This window comes from Osmerus eperlanus, chromosome 27 (genome assembly GCF_963692335.1).
Source record: "Osmerus eperlanus chromosome 27, fOsmEpe2.1, whole genome shotgun sequence".
Lineage (NCBI taxonomy): Eukaryota > Metazoa > Chordata > Actinopteri > Osmeriformes > Osmeridae > Osmerus > Osmerus eperlanus.
In genome coordinates this window covers 3073487-3100861 of record NC_085044.1, presented here as the reverse complement: position 1 = coordinate 3100861, position 27375 = coordinate 3073487, and the positions used below count along the sequence as shown (strand labels likewise).

The window sequence follows — 27375 nt, the reverse complement described above, 5'->3', positions numbered from 1 at the left end:
ATTCACAGTGGCAAATACTACCGTATTTTCCGTTCTTGACATCTGTGGTAATATACCACCCAGAGACAGTTCCATTAGTGACCGCTAGACGGCGGATTTCTCTTTATCTTGAGACTCCACCCTTCTGTAACTGGTTGTTGTTGAAGCCAAGGAAGGGGGAGAAGCTAATATCAAGTGGATCCACATGGTGTGGTTTATTTGTACCTTGCTACATGATGTAATTCATATATACCTTTGCCTATAAACATTGAGGGATTTGTGGATTTGTTTGTACGGAAAAAACGGACATTTCTCTCCGGTATTTGGTGCTACTAGCGATCTAGTTCACGGCTGTCACACCGTGGAGCTAGCTTTGCTAACGTTAGCTAAACTTAGATTCAGATTTCGCCTACTGGTTATTGCTAGCTAGCTAACAACAGCGTCTGTCATGAGTGAAGATGACACCTCATCAGCGAATAATAACAAAGACTCGAGCATTTCGCTTTTGCTCACCAAGGATGGACAGACATACTATGTGGACAAGAGCGGCGTGGTCGATAGTAGAAATGTAGTCACGCCGCAGGAATCCGAAAACAACATGTACTCGTACGACATGGATGACCCTGACGAGGAGAGCGACGTGCTGGATACATCTGATCCGAGGGATAGCGCTCCAAGTCCCGATGACCCGAACGACGAAGAGGCTTTCGGCGAGAATGAGAACGTCTCCAAATCCTGCACGTATGAGGGTTGTCCAGAGACCACAAACCAGGTCGCGAAGCAGAGGAAACCATGGATGTGTAAAAAGCACCGCAACAAGATGTACAAAGACAAGTACAAGAAGAAGAAGAGTGACCAGGCGATGTCTAGTGGAAAACTTGAAGTAGGCACCATTGATTGTTTTGTTAGATATTAATGCAGCCCCCCCAAATAGCAACACACATCAACAAATAGGCATGTGAGTTAATACATGTATTCTGCAGGTACTGGTAATGTGTACATTACTGTTTTTTTTTCTTCTTCTTACATGTGTACCAGGACAGCTCTGAGGAAAGGCCTGTTTCTGTCAACAAGCAACGTTTAGGGAGTGTTGGGGACCGGCCAACCAGACCCTCGCTCATAGAACAGGTGCTCAACCAGAAGAGACTGGTGAGTCAGACTTTCTTGAACCGGACTGAGGCAAACGAATAAGCAGTCTATATCAGTGGTTTTCAACCCTGGTCCTCAAGTACCCCCTATCCTGCATGTTTTAGATGTTGCCCTGCTCCAACACACCTGATTCAAATGAATGGGTTGTTATCTAGTTATGTCGAAGCCTGCTAACGACCATTCATTTGAATCAGGTGTGTTGGAACAGAAATATCTAAAACATGCAGGACAGGGGGTACTTGAGGACCAGGGTTGAGAACCACTGGTCTATATAACACTTGCTCATGTTGCATTGGGGAAGCCTGGCTAATCCTTCCCTCTCTCTCTCTCTCTCTCTCTCTCTCTCTCTCTCTCTCTCTCTCTCTCTGTCTCTGTCTCTGTCTCTGTCTCTCTCTTTCCAGTCTCTCCTGAGAAGTCCTGAGGTCATCAGCTTCCTGCAACAGCAGCAACGACTTCTGACCCAGCAGACCCACAGCCAATCACAGCAGGAGTTCCAGGGCTGCTAGGGGCAACGGGGACATGAAAACAGTCGGCTAGGCTACTTCTCCTTGTTGGGGATGGTGAGCAAAGACTCTTCCAGCACCATTGGGGAGGTGGTCTGTTGAGCGTCAGTTATGGCGTTGATAACGTTTGCATCCTTGACGAGGAAATACGTCACAAACTGATTCTAGAAATGTGCTACAAAGGGATACTGTTGCGCCGTCAACTGTTTCATACTGTCTAGTCCATTAGAAATGCAGCTGAAGTGTTTTTATGTAGTTAGAGCTAAAATGTGACGTAAAATTATGTTGTTTTTTTTTAACTTATTTAAAATGGCGTTGTGTAACATGATCTTTCTGTAAGTAAGCTCTGTAATGTGTGTTATGACGTTTCTCTATGGCTAAGTTATCAAGTCAATGCGTGGCATGTCTACACTTTTAGTTTGATGTTATTTTTATGATCAAACATTTGTTTGTTTTTATGTGTTACTATCATGCTTCCGTGTGTGCCATGGCGAGAAAACCTTAAGGCTAGTGGTCTGTCTGAGTTTGGCTACTGTGTGTGTATATCCTTGTGAGCACCGAGTGATAAAAAGATGCTGGACATGTCAGTGCTGCATCTAGCAGTACCAAGAATGCCCATAAAACGATTGATCTCTTGTGACACCAATTAGACCAGACTGTTTCTTTGAAAAAACTTTATTGGAACAGGTAAACGACAGCCAGTACGTGACACACTCAGGAAGTCAGGTACATATACTGTATCAACACATACATACTTCATAGCCTATTTAAACATGTGCATACTATTTGTACCTACATGTAAATCTCAATTTATGGCTGTAAGTGCAGAAGAAAAAGATTGTAGCCTTACTGAAAGTAACTGAAATGCTTCCTACTGAAAATATGGCTGCTAAGTAGTTAAATGAAATATTGGAACTCTTCTTTTTGTATCGCTAAAAGATGACATAAAGTTGAAATTTCTTGCATGTTATTCTTTTATTTATAGAAAAAAAACAGTATTTATGATTACACAGATGCCACCCCATGGTGACAGAACTGCACAGACCTGCACAGAGTAACGCTTGTAAAAGGCTGTGGACAACTGAGATACGTGTGTGTGTGTGTGTGTGTGTCTATGTGTTAGGAGACAGAGGAAATGGGGTTGTGAGGTGAGCCCATTTGAGTGAGCACCTTGTCCAGCCACTGTAGTGGTCCATGCAGATGCACCTCTATCCAGCAGGGGGTGCTGGTGACATCTTGGCGGTGGTACTCGGCACCCCAGCCCTGGTCAGAGGAAGCAAGGAAGTCGGACGAGAACTTGTTTGACACTTGGGACCAATGATTAATACATGTATTACAAAGCCAAAATGTTTTACAGAACATAATTAGAAAACACGTTGAGTTTTCGTTTATACCCATGCCTATGAAGTTGTGTGTGTTTGGTGGCAAACGTATGTTTCCGTGCGCAATGTGTGTGCTTGCTTTGCGTAATAAGAGACGACCTGTGTGTGTGTGTGTGTGTGTGTGTGTGTGTGTGTGTGTGTGTGTGTGAGCATGCTAGGGGACTGTCTCTAACACACATATCTGCCTGCAGAAGTCAAAAGGTCAAAGTAGCAGCATATTCAGTTCCAGCAGGGACTCTGCATGGAGATTTTATTAGGAACCTATAGACATAACACCCTAGCTGCTGTTAGACAGCCTTAATTTAGCAATGGACGGTTGAAAAAGCAAACAATGGCATGGAATGATTGGCATTCAGCACAACTATAGTGCCGTATTTCCTATCCCATGTACTAACCTATTCTAGATTGCTTCAACTTTAGTGGATATTTCAGTTTGGAACATTGTCTTTAAGTAAGGAGTTTTATTTCCATCGTTGACATGTTAAGCTGGGCCCTGTCCAGTGCGGTTAGTACTGTGGCGACTTTGACAAAACTCACAGCCCCTGACCTCTAACCTCCGACCGCTCTGCCCCTTGCCGATGACCTCGACGAACCCCCTGACCCCCGTGACCTCTGCGGCGGTTACCTTGACGAAGCTCATGCGGATGGTGCACATCTTGGTGAGCTCGTAGACGACCTCGAAGCCGTGGTTGACGGACTGGGACAGCAGCTGGGCGAACAGCTGGTTGTTGAAGATCTTCAGGCTGCAGCCGCTGGGGATCTTGCACACGGTGGTGGCGTGGAAGCCGTGCTGGTGGTTGCAGTTGCGGCTCTGGACAAAGATGCTGCTGTCGCTCAGGCACTCAGCGTAAACCTCCCCGCCCACGTAGTACAGGTGCACTCCTGGGGGGGGAGAGAGACAGAGACAGAGAGAGACAGAGAGAGAGAGAGACAGAGAGAGAGCGACAGAGACAGAGAGAGACAGAGAGAGAGAGAGAGACAGAGAGCAAGAAGGGAAGAGGTGAATGAAAACAAGGAAAATGAGTGAGAGAGAGATAGAAAGAGAGAGATGGGGAGAGAGAGAGAGAGAGATGAAAAATGGAGGTGGAGAGAGAGATGGAGGATGAAAAAGGGAGGTGGAGAGAGAGAGGTTAAAATACTTGCCATTTGTGTTCAGAGAAGGTGGTGACCTTATGAAGGTTTGCCACAAAGGCATGCTAATGATACGTTCTAAACACATAGCCTCTGGATAGTCTCTGCCCTTGATCCTGTGTGTGTGTGTGTGTGTGTAGAGGGAGGCATTGTTGGCTTGTCTACTGCTGACATCCCCTCTGAAGCTCCCACAACTCTCTCACACACACAAACACCCCACAAAAGCTCGATTCATGTTTACCCATGGCCTCATTGTATCTCTCCCCCAACTCTAGTGACAGCTACTCTGACACTATGTGAAGAGCCGACATAAGTCTAAGCCATTAACTTGTCATATGGATCTCTTTAGCTTGCTCACACACAAGCTCAGTCTGACAGAGCTACGCAGACGTGATGGATAGACTGGCGCCAGCCATAGCTACACTGATGAATGACTCAACAAGAAGGTCTTTTCCTTATTGAAAAAACACAGGCTTAATACATCGAGTGGAGGGGTTGTTTTACACAAAGCTGACACTGTTTTATTTCAGTCCAGTATGAGGTATTGGCTCCCACTACTGCAACAGTCCTAGTAACAGGACCTAGGCCAAGTATGAATACAAAATCTGGGCTAAGACCTGAGTGTCCTTGATTTGGGCCACCAGCAACAATGAAACCAGTGGATCGGTCACACCACTGGTAAGGCTGAGCCAAATCAAACGCACCTCTAATCGATCCTACTCTGACTGTCCTTGAAGCCTGAAGCCTCAAACCACTGAGACTTTTAAAAAAGGACTAAAAAAAATCTTTTTAGCAGATCTTGTGAGTTTTAATGATCTAATTGTATTTTATATTGATGTTCTACCTTGTTTTATAATCTTAACTGTAGCACTTTGAGATTTGTTTTCAAATTCAAAAGTGCGTTAGAAATCAAATGTATTATTATGATGATGAACCCGTACCTTTGCCGATGTGTCTGCGCGTGTGCTCGATGGTGGAGTTCCGGTTGACGTTGGACAGCAGGCCCAGGCAGAAGCGGTTCTTGTTGTTGGACGGGTCGGTGAAGCCGTCGACCAGGACGCTCCGGGAGGAGGCGTGGAAGGTCTCCCCGACCCGGTTGTTGAGCTCGTAGTACGCTACCGAACACCAGTACTCTGGCTCCTCGTAGCACACCGGCCGCAGGTCTGAACAGCAGGAACCAGGGACAGGTGATTCATGAACCAATTAACTCATTCACGGGAGTTCTTGTGGGTTAAGTCTACGATTTATGTGTGCCGCTGCATCTTTGCGTGCACATGTTTTTGTGTGTGCGTGTGTTACCTCTGTGAGGGGCGGAGAAGGTGAGTTTGTTGGTGTTTGCTGTGTCTCCAGGCTTCACGTCCTCCTGGGGCCCAGTTTCCATCATGCTGTAGGGGGGTGGTGGTGTCTCTGTTTGGGGTGGGTGGAGGAGGGGGGGGGGGGGTGGAATTCACAAGCCAAACGTCCTTTTAACCCTTGTGCTGCCTTCGGGTCACATGACCCAAAGGTTCATAACGAACCATCGTTGTGTTTACCCAATTTTACCCAATACAAAAACAAATAAAAATAATTTTCTTTTAACCTTTGCAATGTGGGGGGTCTGAGACAGCCCATCAGTTAAAAGAAAATGCTTCACTTTGTTTTTGTATGAGGTAAATTTGTCGCAATACGACGGTGGGTCACAATGACTGATGGGTCGGAATGACCCGAAGATAACACAAGGGTTAAGCATAAGAAAGCTCACAGCTAATATTTCTGCAGTCAAATTGGATCGGGCATTTTTGCAGCGTGAACATGCGATCCCCCCCCCCCCACCTGTGATGTGATAGGGGCTGCTTCCAGGCTCCGCTGCACTGCTGGGAGAGTTGGGGTAGCTGTGGGTGCCGGAGGACTGGGTGAGAGAGGAGGAGGAGGGGGAGGAGGAGAAGGTGGAGCAGGGCAGGGGAGGGAAGGAGTCCGGGTAGGTGGCGTTCTGGGGCATCAGAGGTTCGTTGTGCAAGGAGGCGTTGCGGAACTTGGCCAGCAGGCTGTGCTGGGGGTTAAACTCGCTGTGGCGGGGGACCAACACCGGGGGCAGCACTGAGGGAGGAGAGGGAGGTGTAGGGAGAGGTGGGGAGAGAGAGCAAAGAGGGAAATCAGAACGGAGAGAGAGAGCGAGAGAGAAAGACAGGGATAGTGTTGATCAATAAATACAACTCTGCAATATCAAATGACTCAATCTATGTACTCCTGAAAAATGTGTTCCTGTTTTTATCCAATAACCTTCAACAACAAGTAGAAGTCGTCCTCTACACACATACAAGGTTTCAAGGATTCAACCCCAAACTGCTACGACAATGTCTTATTCTCCCTAGCATATATATCATATCCATATCATAGATGTAGAATACATCTGTCCATCCAACCATCTACCCATCTATTAATTAATATACCCCCACACATTTACATTTAGTCATTTAGAAGACGCTCTTATCCACAGTGAAGTACAGGGACATTCCCCCCGAGGCAAGTAGGGTGAAGTGCCTTGCCCAAGGACACAACGTCATTTGGCACGGCCGGAAATCGAACTGGCAACCTTCAGATTACTAGCCCGATTCCCTACCTGCTCAACCACCTGACTCCCCACACACACACACACACACACAAACTTACATCCATCCATACATCCACTCTCCCGCCCGCCCACCCCGCTCCAGCGCTACCTGGGGTCTCGACCCGTCTGTAGTGGTAGGGGTTGATGCAGATGTCCTTCTGTTTGGCCCCGAAGGGGAACTCGCAGCAGTCCAGGGCCTTGAGCTCGTGGTGGGACTGCAGGTCGGGCCAGCGCCACACCCGGCAGTAGATCACATGGGGGAGGCCCTTCCTGTGGGACACCTGCAGCCGCCCGTCCAGGGAGCGGGGGATGGTCACGCACTTGCCTGGAGACAGCGGAGGGGAAATATGGGGGTCAGATGGCTGAGCGGTTAGGGAATCGGGCTACCAATCAGAAGGTTTCCGGTTCGATTCCTGGCTCTGCCAAATGATGTTGTGTCCTTGGGCAAGGCACTTCACCCTACTTGCCTCGGGGGGGAATGTCCCTGTACTTACTGTAAGTCGCTTTGGATAAGAGCGTCTGGTAAATTACGTAATGTAATGTAATGAAATAACACGTTGGCTGGTTACGATTGGTCACGATCTGAAAGACCTGATCTTAATTCAAACTGACGATGTTTCGATTGGTGTGGAATTTGTCATGGACGCCACGGCACTGGGGCCCTTCAGGAAGGGGGCTTGGGTTCGAATCCTATGTCTGGCTTTTCTGATCTCCCCCAAAGAAGGCAGAATAATGCACACTTCACCATAAGGATGCATTGTCAGCGTGTTCATGTTCATGGTCGGCGGGGGCGACAACCATGTAGAGACAGAAATGACATGCCGTCATGTAAATAAGATAAATAACATAAGGCCATTTAGTTTGTTTAATAAAAGAGCAAGCTATAAACCTGTTTTATAGGAAAGGTAACCTTAAATGACTTATTTTTATTTTGTGATCGGGCGCTATATATATATAAAAAAACAAACAAACAAAAAAAAATGTATCTTTAAGAAAAGCCCACTTTAGAGATATATGTTCAACATCGTCATGTTCTATTGAAAGCTTTCATCCAAAAGCACCTTGGGGGAATATGAACCTCCAACCTCTTGACTGGGAGTCATGCACTCTAACCACAGAGCTAACCCTGCCAACCTGAATGATGGATGTGGACAGTCACACTTGCTCATAATCAATCCCTCATTTGAGAAACACACCTGGCAATCGTTTGCATTGATTGGCAAAAAGGTCACATGACCAATACCACCTGTTACCAATGACCAATGTTAGAGCTAGATCTGCTACCTGTTTCTATCCTGTTGATTGTTACATTAGATCTAATTGATCTCGATAGGTAGTATTGGCCATGTGTTCTTATTGCCAATCAATGCAAACGATTGCCAGGTGTGAGAGGGCAATGGTGAAAGGCAATGACTCACAGTTAGGTTTAGCTCAGTGCATGATTGGTTGAAAGCAGCTGCTAAATTAATACGTTGTTAAACGAATCATAATCTCATGAAATTGCAGCACAATTGGTTTTTCAAATACATGTCCTCATGCAACATCCCCCAGATGGTTTCAAACCCAGCATTAGGCTACTGGTACTCCCTGCCTGTGCCCCTTCATGTAGACTTATAATGCGTCTTAAAAAAAGCCTACTTTAAAGACAGGATTGCCATGGCCTCTCAACCCATTTAGTCTGTTATCTTTGCTGACAAACCCCACTCCACTTTAAAGATGTATTTTCCTTTCATGTGACAGTGTGATGGAGATGAAGCGCCATGGGAAGGTTAGTCACGTTGGTTCATATGATTCACGTAATTCTTGTGAAGGAAAATGGAGCAAAACGGAAATGACATTTTCCATTCGTCCAACCCTTTTAGCTAAGTAGGTGGCAAAATGACTGTATCCTACCTTTAAACAAGAAGCCACTAATGTTTGTTATTCACGTTTTAATCTATGCAGTCTTCATCGATAATAAATCAAACTTAATTTTTTATAGATATACTAATGTCAGTTGTGGGTTTGTCTTTTAGTAACCATAAAACTTAAGTACACCCGAAGAAAATCTCTGTCTTTCTCCAGATATTTGAACATTATGGACGTTTTATATAAATGAAAACAACAAGTTTGGAGATTTGTAGCTAAACAAACTGCTCCAGCTGCAAGCACACTTCACATTTCCCCAGAAATTGTACCCTCCGTCATAGTTATTTTCATGATGATTTGTCGAACACTCACTTGGCTGTCCGGGTGAGCTGAGGGCTCTCTCCAACTCCTCCATCGCTCCCTTCTTCTTCTTCAGCTTCTTCACCAGAGAGTCGACGGCCTTCTCCGCCCACTTCTCCTCCTCGTCCCCCTGTTTCCATCCCAGCAGGCGCTTCACTGCCGGGCTGGTGAAGGAGAAGAGCGAAGTGATGGAGGTGGTGGTGGAGTGCATGTCGGCCGTCCGTCCGGCTGGCTCGCTATCTGGAGAGGCGGCCGAGGGTTGGACTGAGCGAACGAGGGTTCTGGTGGATGCAGAGAGCGGGAGCACAGACGCAGGACGTGATGGATGGAGGAGTTGGAAGAGAGGAGCGAGGGAGGGAGGGAGAGACGGAGATAGATAGAGCGGAACAGTCGTGTCGGTGGGGAAGCTGGCACGACGCCACCGCAGAAACACAATCTCAAATCCTCCCTCTGCGTGGGCACAGTGGGAAATCTGGCCGGGCCCCGGAATCAGAAACCTCCTGCTGGTGATGTTTTTCCTCGCGCAGCCAGAAGTCCGGGGGTCAGGTTTCAATCATTCTGGTGAAAGAGGTGAGAGACGGTATTAAGTGCTAATACTGGCAACGAAGCAGAGGGCTCCGGTACGATGATTCAGAGGTGGGAGAGAACAGAGGTCTTGGGATTGACTTTGTTTAGGGAGAGGGGGGAAGGATGGATGTGGGTGGAGGGGCTTATCCTGACCACTAAGCCCAATTTGAGTGCTTGGGGTGGATTTATATCTAACCACAGTCCAGTCTGTCATCCTCCGACACATGTTGCATCCAACCAAACACAATCATAAAGTACTGATACTGTCCAATATGAATCGCAACCATGCAATCTTTCCAGACATAAATCCCGGAGGAGAAGATATTTCACAACGAATTGGACAATGTTTCTTTCTGGAGACTCGTACTTCAAAGGGACCGGTCAGACGTGGCCTATATTGGGAAAGCGCTGCTTTCGTTCTGTTCATTGGAACTGTGTGTTGGTGTCAGTTCTATGCTGCTATTTCTACAATCATGCCACAGACCAGGTGCCATGCTGTCTGGCCAGCACACATCACATGCCTCTCAACACACAGACAGGCAGGCTATAGGCTCTCAATCTCGCCCCTTTCCCTTTCTATCCATCTCCCCCTTCTCTCTTTATCCCTCTGGCACTAATCCAACCACATTTTGCAGTAATTGGCTATTAAATGGTCCCTGCATAAGAAACCATATGCCAGGTATAAAACGTGGTGGTTCCAGAGTTAAGAGACCTGGTTAAGGCAAATCTTATGGATGAGTTGAAATTCTTATGTTCAAATCTCTAGGGAGGGTTAAGATCTGACCCCATGCCCCCGCTTCTGTCAGACAAGGAAGGTGATCAAAGCGCAGTGGAAAAGGATATGTAATCTGTTTGTTTACCCTATTGGGGGCTTTTAAAAGGAACATCAAGCATCCGCCCTCGCCCCAAATATTATCACGGGCTAAGTCGCATGGTGTAGTCATCTTGGACAAAAATAAAAAAATCGAACCGCTGAAACTGAATCAGAATGAAAGATGTTCTTGTGCTGATATAAAGAATGCGGGGAAACGGAGTGGCACGTGAGTACCATCCTGCGCGCGCCGTACGCTGACCGTAAAGTAGGCTACTGAAACCCCTTTCATTCAAGATAAACTCCTAACAATGTATAAGCAACAACAACAACACAGAAAACTGCCAGTTAATATAAACCCATAGTTAAACAAGTAACCACATAAACAGAGTTACGATAAAGCCCTTACACAGTTGAGTTCAACTTTTATGGAAGCACCTCAGCGCTCTAAACCCTCTGTGCTACTCGCCCTTGTTCCACAGCTTTTATGAAGCTGGCGTCACACAGTCTACTGGCTCAGATAGGCTTAATAACCTAATGCTTTATCATGAGGACACCCTCCCAAAAGTAAACACATCAGTTCCCCTTTTACTACACACCATTTTATACAAACATGCCGAGGTCTCTCCCTAACCTGGACACACCTACACAATTATTTACATGCATGATACAGCTGTGTCACTCGTTTCCGCATCTTTATTTTACAACAACACTGAAGGTGAGGGAAGCCAATGAACTAGCACGATTGCCCTAAACTAGTTTATAAACTCAAAATATACGGATAATTAATAATTACGGGGAATAGTATATAGTTTTCAAATAGAATAGCCTAAGGACTATTATATAAAAACACTATGGACAACAATTAGGATGTAACATAAAAGTTTCAAAACAACAACAAAAAAACAAACAATGAAACGTTTCGGTGCCTTTGAATTTTTTGGACATAGCTACAGAGCATCATGCTCCCTTAATTGGCTTTCAGATCTTCTCAAATGTTTACGTCTTTCCCTGATAACAATTCAAATTCAACAAACATTCAGCAAAATAACAATGAAAATGCAACCGAACAGCCAATTTATGTATTAATTAATTCACTCACCCCTTGCTCTGATAAAAAAAAAAGTTGACTCGGTGATGTGTGTGCCTTTCTGGAGCGATCTAAGTCAGCAAACTACAGGCTGCACTGCGGCTGAACTCTAGAGCTATGAGGTGTGGAGCGTGTTTGCGAGGGGCTTCGGAGCCTCTGCGATCCGAGAGAGCGCCACAACCTCGGCGTCAGCCTGGCTGGAGCCGCAGCGCCTGCGTGCAAAATCCCTCCGCCTTGTCCCTGGAACTTTCCCAGCATTTCAGAGATTGAGACAGCGGTGATGTGTGTGTTTGTACGTGTGTGTGTGCGTGTGTGTGTGTGTGTGAGAGAGACTGTGTGTGTCACTGGTGAAATACGTTTATTAATAGGTAATTTCAATCCAGGTGAGACATAACAGTACAAGTAACAGAATAACATATCTTCTCATTGTTCACATGGCTGTAGTTTACGTTACATTGTGCCGAGGTCTATTGTTCCATAAGGGACCATCTGATACAGGTCTGGGTGTGGCAGTCTGGTAACCACATACAGTCTGCAAACTTGATCAGTGTTGTCAACCTCAGGAAGTGTCTTCTTTCCTATCTGTAAGCGCGTGTAGGCACACGTCTCTGACATGGATATATATGCTTACTAGTCTATTGAAACACTGGTTAACGTTGACAAAACACGCAGGCCTTGTATTTATAAAATGTTGATACAGAAGTTCTTGTAATTCCTTTTACAACTGAGTGCATAAATACGACAATATTCTATAGGCCTAAATTGCACCTGTGCTTTTTGCACTGCCTATCATATGTTTATGAGCAAAGCCGTGTTGCCCACTTTAATTCTTATCAACAAACACAGCATCAGTATTTTCATTGAAACTTTTCAGCGTGCCTTTCAGTGAAATATCCATCTTGAATGCATATGAATTGTACTAGAAACTTTATTCCTGAGATCTTTCTGAATGCGGATGAACACACACCGTATTGTGAGTGACGTGACTGGTCCAGTTAATGACGCAAGCCCGGCTGGCGACAGCGAGTCTAGAAGTTTGACATTTTCACAGTTTACAGCAACTGCTGTGGAACGCAACAATACTCCCAATATGAAGCACGTCCAATTCAAGAGGTCCGTGCAACCCATATTTTCATATCCAGGTTGATCATCCTACGAGCATTCTTTGGACGCGAAGCAGAGCACTTGTCCGTGTATGTCATTGCATAGGTATAGCCTCCAAGCGCGCTGTAAATGTGCGTGCGTAGACGTGCAAGGAGAGCAAGGAAAGTAATGTATATTATCCCACGGCATGCCATAGTTGTGTATGTGTAAGTGAGTGATACTGCAGAGACGAGATGAAACACGGCCTGACTGTCTGGTATCTCGCACAGGAGACAGGGAGACAAACAGGATGCGCCCCCGTGGCTCGCGGCGGCCCAGACATCCGCATTATTAGCGCGAGCCTGCAGTCATGGGCCTAACCACAGACTCGTCTAAAACAAAACAGTAAATTACGGGGACACTACATTTATTCAAACCACAGAGGCTCTGTGTTCAGAAAGTCAACAATACCCGAGTTCATGTGACATGTTATAGGAAAATAGACACAAAAGCAAGAGACAATTTGGAAAAGCACTTAACCACATACAGAAACAGAAAAGAATCATTACCATTTTTTACTTTATTTGTTTGGAGTCTTCCCTCCCATAGCATAGGCCTATAACCCACAATCTCAAACAGTTACAGACCACCAGAAAATTCACCTGCCCACGAACCACAGTAAAAAACAAAACAGAAATCGAACATTTATGATACCTTCAATATTCACTACATCGCTTGACATTTGACGAGCCAAAAACCCTCTCAGCTCAAACGATTTGACACAGTAGAAAACAGTACGTAACACGGTGCATGGCGGATTGATCGTACAGTGCATTAACCGAACAAGAGAGGGCGGCAATCACAATAAACAGTTTGGATGGGAGCGGGGGCCCTGTGTACTCTGCCGGCAAGGAACACAGAAACAAAGACCTATCAGAGACTTCACAAACGGTCCTGTCTCGCGTCAATGCTCGCGCTGAGAAGCCGAGCGAAGCTAGAATGAGGCGCCGCAGCCAAGTGCTGCACCTCTGACAGATCCATCTTTTTATGTCCCTTGACAATCAGCCAGCTCCTCAACAAGAACATGAGGAGCTTTCTGACGATTCCCGCCAAGTTTATGGTCGTGTTTGAGACTGTCTGTAACACAGGCCGAGCATCTTTCTACACCTCCACAGCGCTTGAAGGGATTGTGGGTGATATCCAAAACGTTCTTACAGTACGCAGCTACATACTCGGCACAGCCCATCTGCACCGATGCCAATCTCAAACACCACCAACAGTTTATTTATTATTCGTGAGCCCCAACCAATCCGTGGCCCAGTGGCCTTTTCCCCCTGTGCGGGTAGGGCCCGGCGGATTGGCTAGTCGGTCTTGCGTGGGGACTCGAGCTTCCAGGCACCGGTGATGTAGCGTAGACGGATGGACACCAGGTCCCGTCCCATCTGCAGCCAGCTCCACACTGGGACCAGCTTAGACCCTGGACACACACAGGCATCAGAGAAGTGTGCCAAAAGGCGCAGGACCGACGCCATTCGACGGTGACGATACATTTGATTTGAAAACACAGACAGGGCGTCTACGTCCGTGTGCCACCCTGGCGCAGATTCCAGGACAGAGTCTGGAGGCTCACCTTCGATCTCGGTCCAGTTGACGGCCACCTCTGCTATGGGGATCTGGAAGCACTGGGCTATGTACAGCAGCTCCACGTCGAATGCCCTGAGGAGGCAGCACAGCGAGTTCAGGTTGGGACAAAACGCACATTTCAGCACACATAACATGACACATAGGGGGTCAGGTGGCTGAGCGGTTAGGGAGTCAGGCTATTAATCAGAAGGTTGTTGGTTCGATTCCTGGCCGTGTCAAATGACGTTGTGTCCTTGGGCAAGGCACTTCACCCTACTTGCCTCGGGGGGAATGTCCCTGTACTTACTGTAAGTCGCTCTGGATAAGAGCGTCTGCTAAATGACTAAATGTAAATGTAACATAACCCTTGGTAATGGTGTATTACAATGGGTTAGGCCTGCTGAATAATGGATGTATAAGCCCTGGCCTCGACCCCCAGCCCCAGCCCCCCGGCCCCGGGTTGTGTGGTGACTGTGATTGGTGGCAGCGTACCAGCGCTCCACGTGCATGGAGGAGAAGGTCTTGAGGGCAGCCTCCCGAGTGAACAGCTTGAAGCCACACTGGGTGTCCTTGATCCCCCGCACGCAGAAGAACCACACCAGGAAGTGGAAGCCGTACATCAGGAACGTACGGAACATGGACCGCTAACCATGGAGACGGGAAACACGTCATGGTGGTTAAGACTTAGTATACAGAGAATGGTCCGTTTATGGTATTACCTGGAGGACATCCAGACAGGCACATGTATGCAGGCAGACAGACAGGCAGGCAGATACACAGACATGTAGACAGACAGGTAGACTGACAGGGTACCTGAGCAACGGAGTCATGTTCCAGGTGAGCTCTGGATCCACATGAAATGGCCATGTTGTTCTGCAATCCAGACACAGACACTGAACAACAGCACTTCCAAACCCCCCAACATATATTCTATACATTGTTTCCATCCGTCCACCATGACCCCAATATGACAGTTGCTACAACACACTGTTTAACACTGGCTTCTGAAGCATGTAAAAGGTAAACACGGTGAACACACACACACACCGGTTTATTTTTGATGTCATGAAGGCCGGCCTCCACCTTGTCAAGGTCTGGAAACTTGGTGGCTCCATCAGCATCAGCCATCAGAATGAGCTTCCCCCTGGAGCTCAGAGTGCCCTGGGAGAGAGGAAGAGAGACCGACAGAGGGGAGAGGAGGAGGGGAGAGAGGGAGGAAAGGGGGAAGATGAAAGGAGAAAGGGATGGAGGGAAGGAAAGAAAGAATGAGAAACACACAGAAAGTCAAACTAGGCGAACAGCTAGTCACCAACAGTATGGTGTCTTGTTGAAGAAGCGTCTAATGCCATCTTGCATGGGTGCTCAAAGCCCATGGTGGGATAGCTGGGTAGCAGCAAGCACGGGCCTCACCATCCTCACAGCACCTCCCTTCCCCCTGTTCTTCTGCTGCGTCAGAACCCGCACCTTGTCACATCCATACTGCTTACTGTACTTCAAGGCAACCTGTCAAGACCAGGAAGCAAATGGAAAAACACTTTGGGGGTTCCGATTTTTCAAGGTAACAAAGACCAATCCTCGTATATTTACAGTAGGAAATACAAATCTGAGAAAAAAATGGAGTCAGGTGGCTGAGCGGTGAGGGAGTCGGGCTAGTAATCCGAAGGTTGCCAGTTCGATTCCCGGTCATGCCAACTGACGTTGTGTCCTTGGGCAAGGCACTTCACCCTACTTGCCTCGGGGGAATGTCCCTGTACTTACTGTAAGTCGCTCTGGATAAGAGCGTCTGCTAAATGACTAAATGTAACATACCATGCCGTGCAGTATTTGTGTTGGAGAGCCACAAACTATTATAACGGCATTATGTCTATTTGTAAGTTGTGTTTATTTATCTAATAATGTACCTCTGTGGTTTTGTCCTTGCTGCCATCGTCAACCACAATGACTTCATAGGTAAACGCCGGGTGCTGTTTCTGGAGAGAGACGTGGTTTAGAGAAGGTTATGAAGAGGACAGAGGATTCCGTGTGCCTACACTGCCACCTTGTGGCCATTTTGGAAATAGCACAACCGTCAAAAGAAAAATATCTAGGATGCTGAGAACACACGTTGTGTTTTGGTTGTTATGGTTGCACTGTGTCAGTTAAAAATACAAAACGTTCCTCTGCTCGAACCACTGAATCACAGTTGGAACTATGTACATCTGGTCCGCGATTTGGGGCCAGAGAGACATACCTGTCTGTTCTCCAAGTATTCCATGGCTTCCTCCATCATCACAGGCACTGAAAGGACACACGTCAGGCATAAACAAAACATGAATGGATAGTAGAATGGCAAGTGCACTTGCAGCGTGAAACACGAGCATTAGGACCCTGACAAAGGATCAGAAACAGACCAGACAGGTTTGGCTTAGCTCCACACTCCTGAGTGGGTGAGAAGCCCTGAATATGAGAGCTCGCCTGCAGCTAATGTGTCATGTGTCCAGCATCCATTGCCATTTCTGACTCCATTGATAAAATGCATGCCAGCCTGCGTTCTACATGTATTGAACGCTAACTGATGTGCAAGCACCGTGTACAAATAACAGCTAGGTTTGCAACCCAGAGCAAATGGAAACTCAAATATCTCCTTTGCTTTCAAGACATGACATCCCATCCTACTAGCTTCTTATGGATACCTCGGCCACAGAATGCTCTCCCTCAGTCAATGATTACTAAGCTAAGTCCTCTGTTCGTCTTCACAAGATACTCACATCTGAGCTCCTCGTTGTAGGACGGGACCACCACCGACAGCTCGCAGGAATGGGGGTCGTGAAGGCTTGGAAAGGGCTTCTTCTCTCCTGTGGAGGTCAGAAAGTACTTCTCCTTCTCATGGCGAGTCAAATCCACCATGCCGGCGGTGAAGTGGGCTATAAGGAGAACCTGAAGAGCAGCAAAGGGTCAATGGCATCTTAGGTTGAATGGTAATAAATAAATTGCTGTGATCATTTTGGTACTGCTCCGGAAACTGTATTTGAGCGTATTTTAATGCATAGTCCATCAGATGTGTGATAAATCTGTCACTCGCTGTCATAGTAATTTAATTTCATTAAATACACACTATAACCTCGCAGTTCAACATGACATAGACTAGTTGCTAAATAGCTGAAATAATACTTACCGCTATCAAGCCTGCCGCTGCCAATGCAACCAATCCTAGAATCAATTCACATAGGAAATCCATTCTCCATTACTCAGCGCAGTGTACAATAACTTACACCACTTACTACAGTGACTGACTCAGTTCAAGTGTCGAACTGGCTCGACTAGCTAGCTTGCTTCTTATTGTGTTCCGTTCCAGATAGCGAGGTCTAGACACGGCAATACAAGTCGATTGTTTTGATGCTGCCGAAATTCATAGCTTCAATATTCCATAATGCAGTTGGCTTGTATTGAACTTTACTTCCACTCACAGAGGAACACCTACGCGGAAGCATCGTGGCGATAACAACGTCATCACTATGATCCAAGAGGGTCCAACGTAACCCCTGTCCTCACAAGAAAAATACACTACGACCTCTACTGGTGAGGAGGAATATTGCGCTCGGTTTAAATGCGGAGCCTTGACAACATTAGATTTGTGTGGAATACATATCAAGTCCAAAAACGGATTTACTGATCGTTCTGTGATGTGTGTTACGTCTCATTTGTAATATTCACGGTTATACAAACACCCACGCGTTTCCGTGAGGAAACGAATCTGCATCGGCTTCCGTTCTGACGTCAAGTTTGAACCAATCACACGTGGTTAATCAAAACATCATGGCGGCTGGTTTCAAGTAAGTGTTCCTTTCACAGAGAAAATAACCCTTTCATATTTAAATCACCGTTGCTAATCTGGGAATAACCCTTCATTATATAGCAGCTAGCTTTTTTATGAGCTACCTGATGTCTTGTACCTGTGAAAGGGTATTTTAGCTACCTACGTTAGCTGATAACGGATTTCTTCTGCTGTATGTCATCAGGACCGCAGACCCTCTGGAGTATCACAGGAGTTTTCTGGTCAGTATTGAACCCAATGACACTTGTTGCTTTGCACACATTGCATTGCTATGGTATCGTTAGTTTAGCTAATTTACCAGATGCTTTCTTCCCAGAAAGAGAACTGCCGGCCAGATGGAAGGGAATTGGGGGAGTTCAGAACCACGACATTAAATATAGGTGAGAGGAGGCTTCGGTAGAAAATGACCGAAGCTTGAAACTTACGTTTTGTTGTATAGAAACATAATTATACCCATTTGAGATACTGACTCCAAGCACACCTATCCTCATTCCCTCCATGTCTGTCATCTGTCATTCCTAGGCTCTATATCAACCGCCGATGGCTCTGCCTTGGTGAAGATTGGAAACACGACCGTCATGTGTGGCATTAAAGCAGTATGTTATCGACACAAGCGTGATTCAGCAGATTTATCTATATGAATGAGTGATATTTGTGGAAGCAGAACTTAAAGGACTTGCACCTTGTTCTCACTCCAGTTTTTCTGTATTTAAAGGAACTGACAAACCCACCTGTGGACGCACCCACTAAAGGCTACATCGGTAAGTAAGTAGTGTGTAAAAAGCAGTTTTGGAAGTAAACAGCTCCCTTAAACGAGTGACTTCAGGACTTTTGTGACCCATGTGTCTGTCTGTCGGTTCCAGTGCCCAACGTGGACCTTCCTCCACTGTGTTCGTCACGGTTCCGCCCAGGACCTCCAGCAGAAGAGGCCCAGGCCGCCAGCCAGTTCATCGCTGATGTCATCAAGAGGTACTGCATCCCAAAGGCAGGGTGGAGGGGGGAGCTGGCAGCAGCATCTGTTTCAATATGTTCATCCTGCTACACTCAAAACTACGAGTGTTTTAGCTGCTGAGCGCCACAGTTAGAGGTTATATAATGTTATTGTTTTATATTAACTCGAGATGTATTTTGTGTCACTGCAGCTCTGACGTGATAAAGGCGGAAGATTTGTGCATTGAAAAGGGAAAGGTAAAGTACCAGCTGGCAAAACGGGTCAGATGGCTGAGCGGTTAGGGAATCGGGCTACCAATCAGAAGGTTGCCCGTTCGATTCCTGGCCATGCCACTTCACCCTACTTGCCTCGGGGGGAATATCCCTGTACTTACTGTAAGTCGCTCTGGATAAGAGCGTCTGCTAAATGACTACATGTAACACAAGTCTTTGATGTGGGGGTGTTGTGTGGACGCTGGCGTGATGCGGACTGACGGTGTGTTTCCCCCTCAGCTGTGCTGGGTGTTGTACTGCGACCTCATGTGTCTGGACTACGATGGGAACCTCCTGGACGTGTGTCTCATCGCCCTGCTGGCGGCTCTGAGGAACAGTACGTCTGCAATCCCAACCACCAAGCTCAATAAAGTTGCCCACTCATGCTGCTCACTCATATTCTTGTTTTTATACAGGACCAGTCAAACGTTTGGACACATTTTCCCATGTGTCGAAACTTTTGACTGGTCCTTTATATATTTTATTTTTTTAATTGTTTAGTTCTTAGAATTAGAGCTGGAATATTTTGATAATGTTTTGAAATCCTACATCTATCTTTCCCAGCACGACTTCCAGAGGTCACTGTTGGCAAGGAAACGAGCACCCCTAAGGTCAACCTGGAGAAGAGGAGGGGCCTGAGGGTGAACAGGTGCCCTCTAGGGGCCACCTTTGCCGTGTTTGACAAGTACGTGCCCAGCCTCCTCTTCCCCCCGTGTGTGTGTGTGTGTGATTGTGTGTTCATGGGTTGTGTCCGCTTTACGTGTGTATTCACGTGCGTTAACGCTGTGTGTGTGTGTGTTTAGCTCTGTAGTGATAGTGGACCCCACAGTGGAGGAGGAGAGCTTGTCCACGGCCACACTCACCGTGGTAACAGACCAGGACGAGCGCCTGTACGCTGTCCACAAACCAGGTGAGAGAAGGAGCACATCTCAGACCTTTTTAAATCAAAGCTAAACTAGTTACGTATCGGATCTGTGCATTTCATTTCTACTTGAATATTTACCACGAAGTACAAAGTCAATTCTAAGCCTATTTTGACTCAGTTGTTAAGACTAACATCCCTCTTCTCCCCCTCCTCCTCTCCCTCTCCTCTTCTCCCCCTCCTCCTCTCCCTCTCCTCCCCCAGGGGGGACCTCCATGTCGGGGGAGAAGCTGCAGGACTGCATCAACCGAACCTCCACCCGGCACCGCGAGCTCAGCAAGCTCATAGACCGGGTCCTCCAGGGCAGCAAGACGCCGGAATGAAGACACACAGACCCACGCACAAAGCCAGTTTCTTTTCTCTAAAAGTTGTATTTTCCACTGTCAATATATATTCTTTTTTTTATGACAATAAAACTGCTGACAAAGACCATTTACAAAAGAATTCTGCCTCAGTGTCCAGAAATGTCTCGCTCGCACGCACACACCTGATTTTATGTAAGAACATACACTCGGTTCCCCAACTAGTATAAGGAAATGCCTTATCGTTTACTTCTAAAATGTGCCGTATAAAAACTGCACAGTGTTGCATGCTGGGACGATGAGTCTTCTTCCCGTGACGGTATCGTTGAGACGGTAGACATCCCCAGACTGAGATTGGTAGTATTGTCGTCACGTTCTGATCTCGGGTCAGGTTTCCTCGTTCTCCCGTGTTACTCATCGGATTTTAGAAAGATTATCTCACACACACGCAGATACACGCACACACAGTCACATACGCACGGTGGAGGAAAGCTGAATGGGGATCAGTACCTACAGGCGCCGTGTAACCGCGGCGCCCACCTGGAGACGGCAGGATCAGGCACGTTCATGGGGAGTCCTCTGAGAGTGTGCGTCGACCGTCCTCGCTCTGTGTGAGCCGACAGGGCTTCCGTAGTGGAGAGCGCCCAGACAGGGAAGGAAGCACCCTGCTACCTACAACAAGAACCCTCTTCCATTTCTCATTATGTGTCATTTCAAAAATATCAGGTTCTTTATCAACGGTAGTTTTTTTTTTGTCTGTTCTAGAAAAAGGAAAAAGAAGAAATAAATCTATGGTGGGGCAAGTGTTTCGGTTTCCCCCAAAACTCAACACGTCAGTTACATACATCTTCTCTCAGCTAGAAAAAAAAGAAAAAAAAAGAAAAATTCGAAGTCTCTTGTGTTTGTCTGTACCCTCCAAGACAAAGAGCACAGTCTTTTCATTCGTGATGAGGTGGGCTAGCAGAGGTGGGCTAGCAGAGGTGGGCTAGCGACGGTGGGCTAGCGACGGTGGGCTAGCGACGGTAGGGCTCCTTGTGGTTGGTTGGTGGGAGGAAAGGAGAGAGGGGGTTGGGCTCTCTGTCATGATTTGGGGAGCGGCTGAGGCGTGCTACGCTTCCTCTTACTTCTTGGCTGGCTGGCGGTATGTTGCCGTGGCGACGCCCCCTGCGGTGCCCCCGCCACCGCCCCCATAGCCATTTGCTGCTGCGGCGGCATTTGGTGCTGCAAGAATTGCAACTGTAAACAGAGACAGAGAGAGGAGGAGAGGAGGGGGGGAGACATAAACAGAGACACTTACAATAAATTCCAGTTCAGACACCAACATCGACCTGTGAGCAACACGCAAGCTGAACCCTCCACCATTAGCAGCCCCTGCTGGCCAGGCCAGGTAAGACAAGACGCCCTTGGGTTGATACAGTCCTGATCCGCCTCTGAGAGGATCGAAGTTAAGTCCAGGAGCTGCTGTGATATGGGAGGGTCTCCTGCATGGTGTTTGGAACTTAGGAGTAGAGGAACAGACCAAATTACAGGGGTCACCTCAGGGATCAGGTCAGGGTCAGGCATGGTGCTACTCACGGTCTCTCTAGGGACGGACACCTGAAATGGTTTGTGGTCAGTCTGAGCGCTAAGGGTCAAGCGAGAAAGGAGGGAGGGAAGGAGGGAGGGTGAGGGGTGGTTATGGGGTGCAGACGGGGTGAAATAGTACACGGTGGAGGAGAGGGGTGTGGGGAGGAGGGGGGAGAGAAGGAGGGGGGGGCAGTCAAGCAGCACAAGGGGGGGGGGGGGAACCTTTCTGAGCACCTCGCCGTCGTCAGGGACGATAACCACCACCTGGCAACAACGCCCCTGCACATGCTGCTTAGCAACCATACTACACGAGCACGTTAATAAACCTCAACGACCTCTCAGTTACACTTATCGTTCACCGTAAAATACCAACCAGACAAGCCAACAAATACCTATGAAAGGGACAAGTGCTGTTTACGATGCAGGCAGATGGAACAGCAGGGTGAATATTTACCCCCAAAAAGCATCAAAGTGACCCACAGCGGACATGTCATCTAGAGTCACAAGCTGTTAGTACAGTCCCTTGTGTTGGACGTGCCACAAGCCCCACCCCCTGCCTCAGCTATGAGGAGAGCCCACACACACACACAGGGGACAGAGATGATGATGGGGGTCAGGGTGTGGGGGGGGGAAGGTGACCCTCAGAGTGGTGAGAGTTGGAGCTACTTATCAGGGGGGAAAAAACCAGACCGAAAGCCTGATCCGATAACAGATGTTGAGTGACGAGGAAAGACGTGATTTGGGCCACACAGCTGACTAGCAAAAACCTCCCAAAGGAGGGTCAATAAGCTGTGTGTGTGAGCGCGCGGAGGTGTCGGGGTGCCACGTTTGTAGGCGTACGTGTGTGTAGGTGTGCGTTCCGTGTTTGCAGGTATGCGTGTGTAGGTGTGTTGGAGTTACTGCATTACTTGGATCTGTGGCTGTTGCTGCTGCTGGAGCCGCGGAGAGGGCACCGTGCCGTCCAGCCCACAGCCCAACTGGGACAGCACTACGGGGGGAGGGGAGGGAGGGGTGGGGGGCAGAGGGGGAGGGAGGGGTGAGGGGGAGGGAGGGGTGGGGGGCAGAGGGGGAGGGAGGGGTGGGGTGCAGAGGGGGAGGGACACAAACCAGGGGGGGGGTACGCAATATGGTGGAGCAGGAGGTTGGTTTAAGTAGGGAGACAGTGAAGGGGGTGGGGGGTGTAGGAAGGGGGCGGGGCACGGAAGGAGTTTGTTGAGCAGGATACAAGGGGGGGGGACAGAGAGGGGGGGGGAGAGCGAGGCAAACGGATGGGTGACGGGCGGGACACGCACACACACACACAGGGTGAGCGCACCAACGGGAGGGTTGAAAATGGAACGGGAGGAAAGAGAGGGAGGGGGGAGGGAGAGAAAGAAGGATGGGGAGAGAGGAGGGGGGGGGAACAACAGAAAAAGGATGTAGCAGAGAGGTAGGGAGGGATGAGTGTAACCAGGGGTTACAGTACAAATCCACGACTGAGAGACTTTGGTTCAGGTCACACCAAAGCTAAATTCTTTTTTTTTTAATAATAATAATAATAATTATAATGCTACAGACATTTTGGTTTAGGTAGAGGAGGTGAAGAGGAGACACTTCAGGTAAAAAATACTCTGCTCAAAAGTTTGGAAGTGGGTAAGTTGAGTAAATAGAGTCGTTAACATGAGTCCAAACAACCTCAGTTAGTGTCAGTGTGTAAACACTACTGCTCCAGTGTGTGTGTGCGTGTGTGCGTGTGTGTGTGTGTGTGTGTGTTACCTGCGGCCTGTGAGGACATGAAGCTCCCCACCCCCGTCAGGTTGATGACGGCCGTCTGCTGGGTAGAGAGGCCGCTGTCTGACCCCTGGTCACACTGAGAAAGGTCAGAGGTCATGGGTCAGAGAGTAAGATCAATGGGGTAAACATGCCTGTGTGTGTGTGTGTGCGTGTGTGTGAGCAGAGAGATGTGTGTGTGTGACAGAGACAGACATTAGGGTTAGATTAGATTGTGTGTCCATGCTAGTGTGTGTGTGTGCATGTTTGTATGTGATAGGATGCTGTGCCTGGAGTGAGTGAGTTTGTGTTAGTAGGTGTTCTGGAGTGTGTGCGTGTGACTCACCAGCTCCCCCTGCTGGGGGCTGGGGGTGGCTGACTGGCTCTGCTGGGGGGAGAACTGGGACAGCTGCTGCTGTGGCAGAGAGTTAAAGATGGGGATCTGGAAGAGGAGGGGGTGGAGGGGTGGGGTGGAGGGAGAGGTGGGGAGGGGTGGGAGAGGTGGGGAGGGAGAGGTGGGGAGGGGTGGGAGAGGTGGGGAGGGAGAGGGGGTGGAGGGAGAGGTGGGGAGGGGTGGAGGGAGAGGTGGGGAGGGGTGGAGGGAGAGGTGGGGAGGGGTGAAGGGAGAGGTGGGGAGGGAGAGGTGGGGAGGGGTGGGAGAGGTGGGGAGGGAGAGGGGGTGAAGGGAGAGGTGGGGAGGGAGAGGTGGGGAGGGGTGGGAGAGGTGGGGAGGGAGAGGGGGTGAAGGGAGAGGTGGGGAGGGGTGGAGGGAGAGGTGGGGAGGGAGAGGTGGGGAGGGGTGGAGGGAGAGGTGGGGAGGGGTGGAGGGAGAGGTGGGGAGGGAAAAGGTGGGGCATGAGCTAACACTCAGAGCTAGCATCAACAAGGACAGGGTAGAGGTAGAGATACCTAGAACACTGGAGAACTATCTAGAAGGAACAAGGATGCTCAGGATTCAAACGATGGAGGTAGAGGTAGGGACAAGGGGGTCTGGAGGATGAGTCTTGGGGCCAGGGGTCAGGGGTGAGGGCTCTTACCTGCAGCAGGTTGAGAGGTCTCAGTCCTGGGCTGCTGTTCAGACCGAAGGGACTCGCTGGGAAACACAGACACAAGTTGTCACACATGGAACCTGGCTCACTGGGCTCCCAGAAAAGTGCTAGCATGTACAGTGGAGCTTCCGTTTACAGGAGAGTGTGTGTGTGTGTGTGTTACCTGTCTGGGCCGTGGGCTGCATGCTGGGCATCAGCCCCCCAGGGGGGAGGAGTCCACTCAGGTTGAGGCCCGCCCCCAGCATGGAGCTGGAGCTCATCAGGGTCTGAGAACTGCTGTACACACACACACACACACACACACACACAGGATAGGAGGAAGGAGAGGTTAGGATGGCTGTCTGTGGAGTGGTAATGACAGGGAGGGACAGAGACCGAAAGCGAAAGATAGAGAGACTAGACAGAGAGAGAAAGACCAGAGAGAGAGAGAGATACCAGACAGAGTGAGAGAGAGGCCAGACAAAGAGACCGGCAGAGAGAGACCAGACAGAGAGAGACCAGACATAAAGACGCCCCCTTACCAGACGGAGCCCACCACGTTGATGAAGTTGAGGCCGGCCGTGCTGGCCATGACCTGGGAGGAGGAGGTGGTGCCCGTGGTGATGGAGGTGCCCATGGTGGGCAGGGGGATGGTCATGACGGGCAGGGCCTGGCTCAGGGCCAGCTGCGGCTGGGCGAAGGGCGCCAAGAGGGCGGGCTGGGGCTGGAGCAGGGGGGGGTCCGACGGGGTCGGGGTCAGCGAGGGAGGGGCGCCGAGCAGGTCGGAGGGGTGAGGGGTGGAGCAGGGCGTGGTGGTGGGGGTCGGCGTGGACGACTTCGGGGTGCCTGGCCCTGGGGAGGGAAAGGGGGGGGGGGGGGGGGGGCGGGAGGGGTTGGAAATACAGCCCAAATTAGACGGGGGCGTGTATGTGTGTGTGTATGTGACAGGCTGCTGTGTGTGTGTGAGAAACGGAGGATTCATGTGATCGTTGTACATACAAGAGGCCTAAGAGCTAGTCTGTGTGTGTGTGAGAGTGTGTGTGTGAGAGAGTGTGTGTGGGAGAGTGTGTGTGTGCGGGGCTCACGCTGCGTGGGGACCATGGGGGACAGGGCGGAGGGAGACAGCAGGCCAGGCTGGCTCAGCTCCAGGGAGGGTTTCCTGCTCAGCTGGGCCCCCTTGGCCGGGGGCGGAGTGGGACACTTGAGCAGGCTACTGGTGGTTTGGGACATGTACAGGTTACCTGCCCGCACACGCACACACACACACACACACACAGAGAGAAAGGAGGAGAGGTCAGTCCACCAGGTCTCCTCTAGTCATCAGCCGGCATCACGAAAAGGTTCAGAGTATAACGAGAGAAATCCCCTCTCCCCTGATTGGTGGGATTCCGTTCAATTCATGTTTCATTCGAAAGACGGAGAGGGTGAGAAACAAACGGAGAAAGAGACACCTGGCAAAGAGAGAGAGAGAGGGAGGGGCAGGGAGAGAGAGAAGGAGAGAGAGAGAAGGAGAGGGAGAGAGAGAAAGAGAGAGAGAGAAGGAGAGAGGGAGAGAGAGAAAGAGAGAGAGAGAAGGAGGTAGAGAGAGAGAGAGAGAGAGAGAGAGAGAGGGAGAGAGGGAGAGAGATGGATACAGAGAGAGGAACACAGTGTCCAATAGAAAGTCTAGGGCAGGGTCTGGAAGGGTGGTGTTGGTGGTGGTGGAGGATGGAGGGGTTACCTGAGGAGCTGCAGCCCGAGCTGGAGGGCAGTTTGATGGGTGGGGGCCGGTGCTTCACCCCCTTCCCCAGGACTGATGACTGGACCAGAGCAGACAGACCGTCGGCCTGGGGGCAACCGGCCACACAACCCAGTTAGAGTGTGTGTTAGACAGTGTGTGTATGTGTGAGATTTTAGGTGTGTTTCTGAGAGAGAGTGTGTGTGAGAGAGAGAGAGAGCAGGTGTGTGTGTGTGTTCACCTCAGCCTCTCTGCTGGGAGACAGCTGGCCCTGGCCCACAGGTCCAGAGTAGTGCGACATCTTCACCTGACACTTCACATCCCTCTCATACACGCCCTTGTACTGGTGCAGGAACCTGCAACACAACACAGTAATCACACACACACACACAATACTCTCCGATATACATGTGTATTTTGCATTTTACAATACATGTTTTGGGGGGGTTTCGATTGGGTGGTACTGTAGGCATGAATAAATCAATGGACATGAGGACTGTGACACTGTTTAGGAACTTATGGAGGTGTGAGTGAATATGAGGTGGACAGGCTTTAGGACCTCTGCTCACCGGTCAGCATCTATCTTGGAGCCTATGAGGAAGCTGGTGGAGAGAGGGAGAGAGAGACGAGAGAGAGACGAGAGAGATAGAGATAGAGATAGAGAGAGAGGAGATAGAGCGAGAGAGGAAATACAAGTCAGAATCCAGGTGAAGCTTCAAAATGGTCTTAAATCCACGGACACGTCCCTAACTTCAGCTGGGACTCAAACCAGATCTGTAATCCTGCCCCAACCCAGATCTCTGAACCCAAGCCAGATCTCACATCCAGACTTCCAGCCCAGATCTCCAGCCCTAGCCCAGACTTCCAGCCCCAGCCCCGGCCCAGACGTCCAGCCCAGACTTCCAGCCCAGACTTCCAGCCCAGACTTCCAGCCCTAGCCCAGACTTCCAGCCCAGAT

At 48.9% G+C, this 27375-nt stretch overlaps 5 protein-coding genes across 11 annotated transcripts in view; 2 read left to right on the top strand and 3 right to left on the bottom strand.

The window, feature by feature from the left end:
- The first annotated feature begins 130 nt into the window (after positions 1–130).
- On the top strand, positions 131–2498 carry rfxap (regulatory factor X-associated protein). Of its 2 annotated transcripts, none has more exons than XM_062453487.1 (3): positions 131–862; positions 1018–1128; positions 1530–2498. In XM_062453487.1, exons 1-3 carry the CDS (start codon positions 428–430, stop codon positions 1632–1634), a joined length of 651 nt encoding a protein of 216 aa, XP_062309471.1. In that variant the 5' UTR covers positions 131–427; the 3' UTR covers positions 1635–2498. The 2 variants fall into 2 exon arrangements, with proteins under 2 accessions (XP_062309471.1, XP_062309470.1); XM_062453486.1 differs by having other exon boundaries at positions 131–864; positions 1011–1128.
- Positions 2295–11575, bottom strand: smad9 (SMAD family member 9). Its single transcript, XM_062453401.1, has 8 exons — positions 11423–11575; positions 8955–9500; positions 6844–7059; positions 5957–6220; positions 5444–5551; positions 5086–5307; positions 3639–3895; positions 2295–2894 (listed from the first exon to the last, which is right to left on the bottom strand). The coding sequence occupies exons 2-8, from the start codon at positions 9151–9153 to the stop codon at positions 2751–2753; spliced, it is 1410 nt and encodes a 469-aa protein (XP_062309385.1). The 5' UTR covers positions 9154–9500; positions 11423–11575; the 3' UTR covers positions 2295–2750.
- A 1479-nt stretch (positions 11576–13054) lies between these two features.
- alg5 (ALG5 dolichyl-phosphate beta-glucosyltransferase) lies at positions 13055–17620 on the bottom strand. The gene is made up of 10 exons (XM_062453455.1): positions 17271–17620; positions 16864–17032; positions 16347–16393; positions 16018–16086; positions 15527–15619; positions 15164–15277; positions 14930–14989; positions 14609–14760; positions 14124–14209; positions 13055–13970 (listed from the first exon to the last, which is right to left on the bottom strand). Exons 1-10 carry the CDS (start codon positions 17331–17333, stop codon positions 13855–13857), a joined length of 969 nt encoding a protein of 322 aa, XP_062309439.1. The 5' UTR covers positions 17334–17620; the 3' UTR covers positions 13055–13854.
- A 115-nt stretch (positions 17621–17735) lies between these two features.
- exosc8 (exosome component 8) lies at positions 17736–20499 on the top strand. The gene is made up of 11 exons (XM_062453467.1): positions 17736–17928; positions 18115–18151; positions 18247–18310; positions 18453–18526; positions 18646–18691; positions 18794–18899; positions 19073–19118; positions 19374–19470; positions 19698–19818; positions 19937–20043; positions 20260–20499. Exons 1-11 carry the CDS (start codon positions 17912–17914, stop codon positions 20376–20378), a joined length of 834 nt encoding a protein of 277 aa, XP_062309451.1. The 5' UTR covers positions 17736–17911; the 3' UTR covers positions 20379–20499.
- Positions 20500–21026: 527 nt separating this feature from the next.
- supt20 (SPT20 homolog, SAGA complex component) overlaps positions 21027–27375 on the bottom strand; it is an 11165-nt gene continuing 4816 nt past the window's right edge. For 4 of the 6 annotated variants that reach the window (XM_062453325.1, XM_062453324.1, XM_062453326.1 and 1 more), the window contains 11 exons: positions 26987–27019; positions 26659–26773; positions 26421–26526; positions 25786–25941; positions 25243–25552; positions 24885–24997; positions 24710–24765; positions 24019–24114; positions 23679–23772; positions 22832–22911; positions 21027–21593 (listed from right to left, as the gene is read on the bottom strand). In XM_062453325.1, coding sequence (XP_062309309.1) covers positions 21438–21593; positions 22832–22911; positions 23679–23772; positions 24019–24114; positions 24710–24765; positions 24885–24997; positions 25243–25552; positions 25786–25941; positions 26421–26526; positions 26659–26773; positions 26987–27019 — 1315 coding nt within the window. In that variant the 3' untranslated portion in view covers positions 21027–21437. The remainder of the gene's footprint in view (positions 21594–22831; positions 22912–23678; positions 23773–24018; positions 24115–24709; positions 24766–24884; positions 24998–25242; positions 25553–25785; positions 25942–26420; positions 26527–26658; positions 26774–26986; positions 27020–27375) is intronic. The other 2 variants (XM_062453327.1, XM_062453328.1) reach the window with 2 other exon arrangements.

What these genes read in the sequence shown, in the direction of transcription:
- exosc8 (XM_062453467.1), top strand. An exon ending in AACCACGACATTAAATATAG is followed by an intron (nt 18,311 to 18,452) that starts GTGAGAGGAGGC and finishes TGTCATTCCTAG; the next exon opens with GCTCTATATCAACCGCCGAT. An exon ending in ACCCACTAAAGGCTACATCG is followed by an intron (nt 18,692 to 18,793) that starts GTAAGTAAGTAG and finishes TGTCGGTTCCAG; the next exon opens with TGCCCAACGTGGACCTTCCT.
- alg5 (XM_062453455.1), bottom strand. Translation starts at nt 17,333, where the DNA reads ATGGATTTCCTATGTGAATTGATTCTAGGATTGGTTGCATTGGCAGCG. An exon ending in AACATGACTCCGTTGCTCAG is followed by an intron (nt 14,761 to 14,929) that starts GTACCCTGTCAG and finishes CTCCATGGTTAG; the next exon opens with CGGTCCATGTTCCGTACGTT. An exon ending in CAACTGGACCGAGATCGAAG is followed by an intron (nt 13,971 to 14,123) that starts GTGAGCCTCCAG and finishes GTGTGTGTCCAG; the next exon opens with GGTCTAAGCTGGTCCCAGTG.
- smad9 (XM_062453401.1), bottom strand. Translation starts at nt 9,153, where the DNA reads ATGCACTCCACCACCACCTCCATCACTTCGCTCTTCTCCTTCACCAGC. An exon ending in CAGCCCCTATCACATCACAG is followed by an intron (nt 5,552 to 5,956) that starts GTGGGGGGGGGG and finishes CACCCCAAACAG; the next exon opens with AGACACCACCACCCCCCTAC. An exon ending in CTTCTCCGCCCCTCACAGAG is followed by an intron (nt 5,308 to 5,443) that starts GTAACACACGCA and finishes CCTGCTGTTCAG; the next exon opens with ACCTGCGGCCGGTGTGCTAC.
- rfxap (XM_062453486.1), top strand. Translation starts at nt 428, where the DNA reads ATGAGTGAAGATGACACCTCATCAGCGAATAATAACAAAGACTCGAGC. An exon ending in TCTAGTGGAAAACTTGAAGT is followed by an intron (nt 865 to 1,010) that starts AGGCACCATTGA and finishes CTTCTTACATGT; the next exon opens with GTACCAGGACAGCTCTGAGG. An exon ending in TGCTCAACCAGAAGAGACTG is followed by an intron (nt 1,129 to 1,529) that starts GTGAGTCAGACT and finishes CTCTCTTTCCAG; the next exon opens with TCTCTCCTGAGAAGTCCTGA.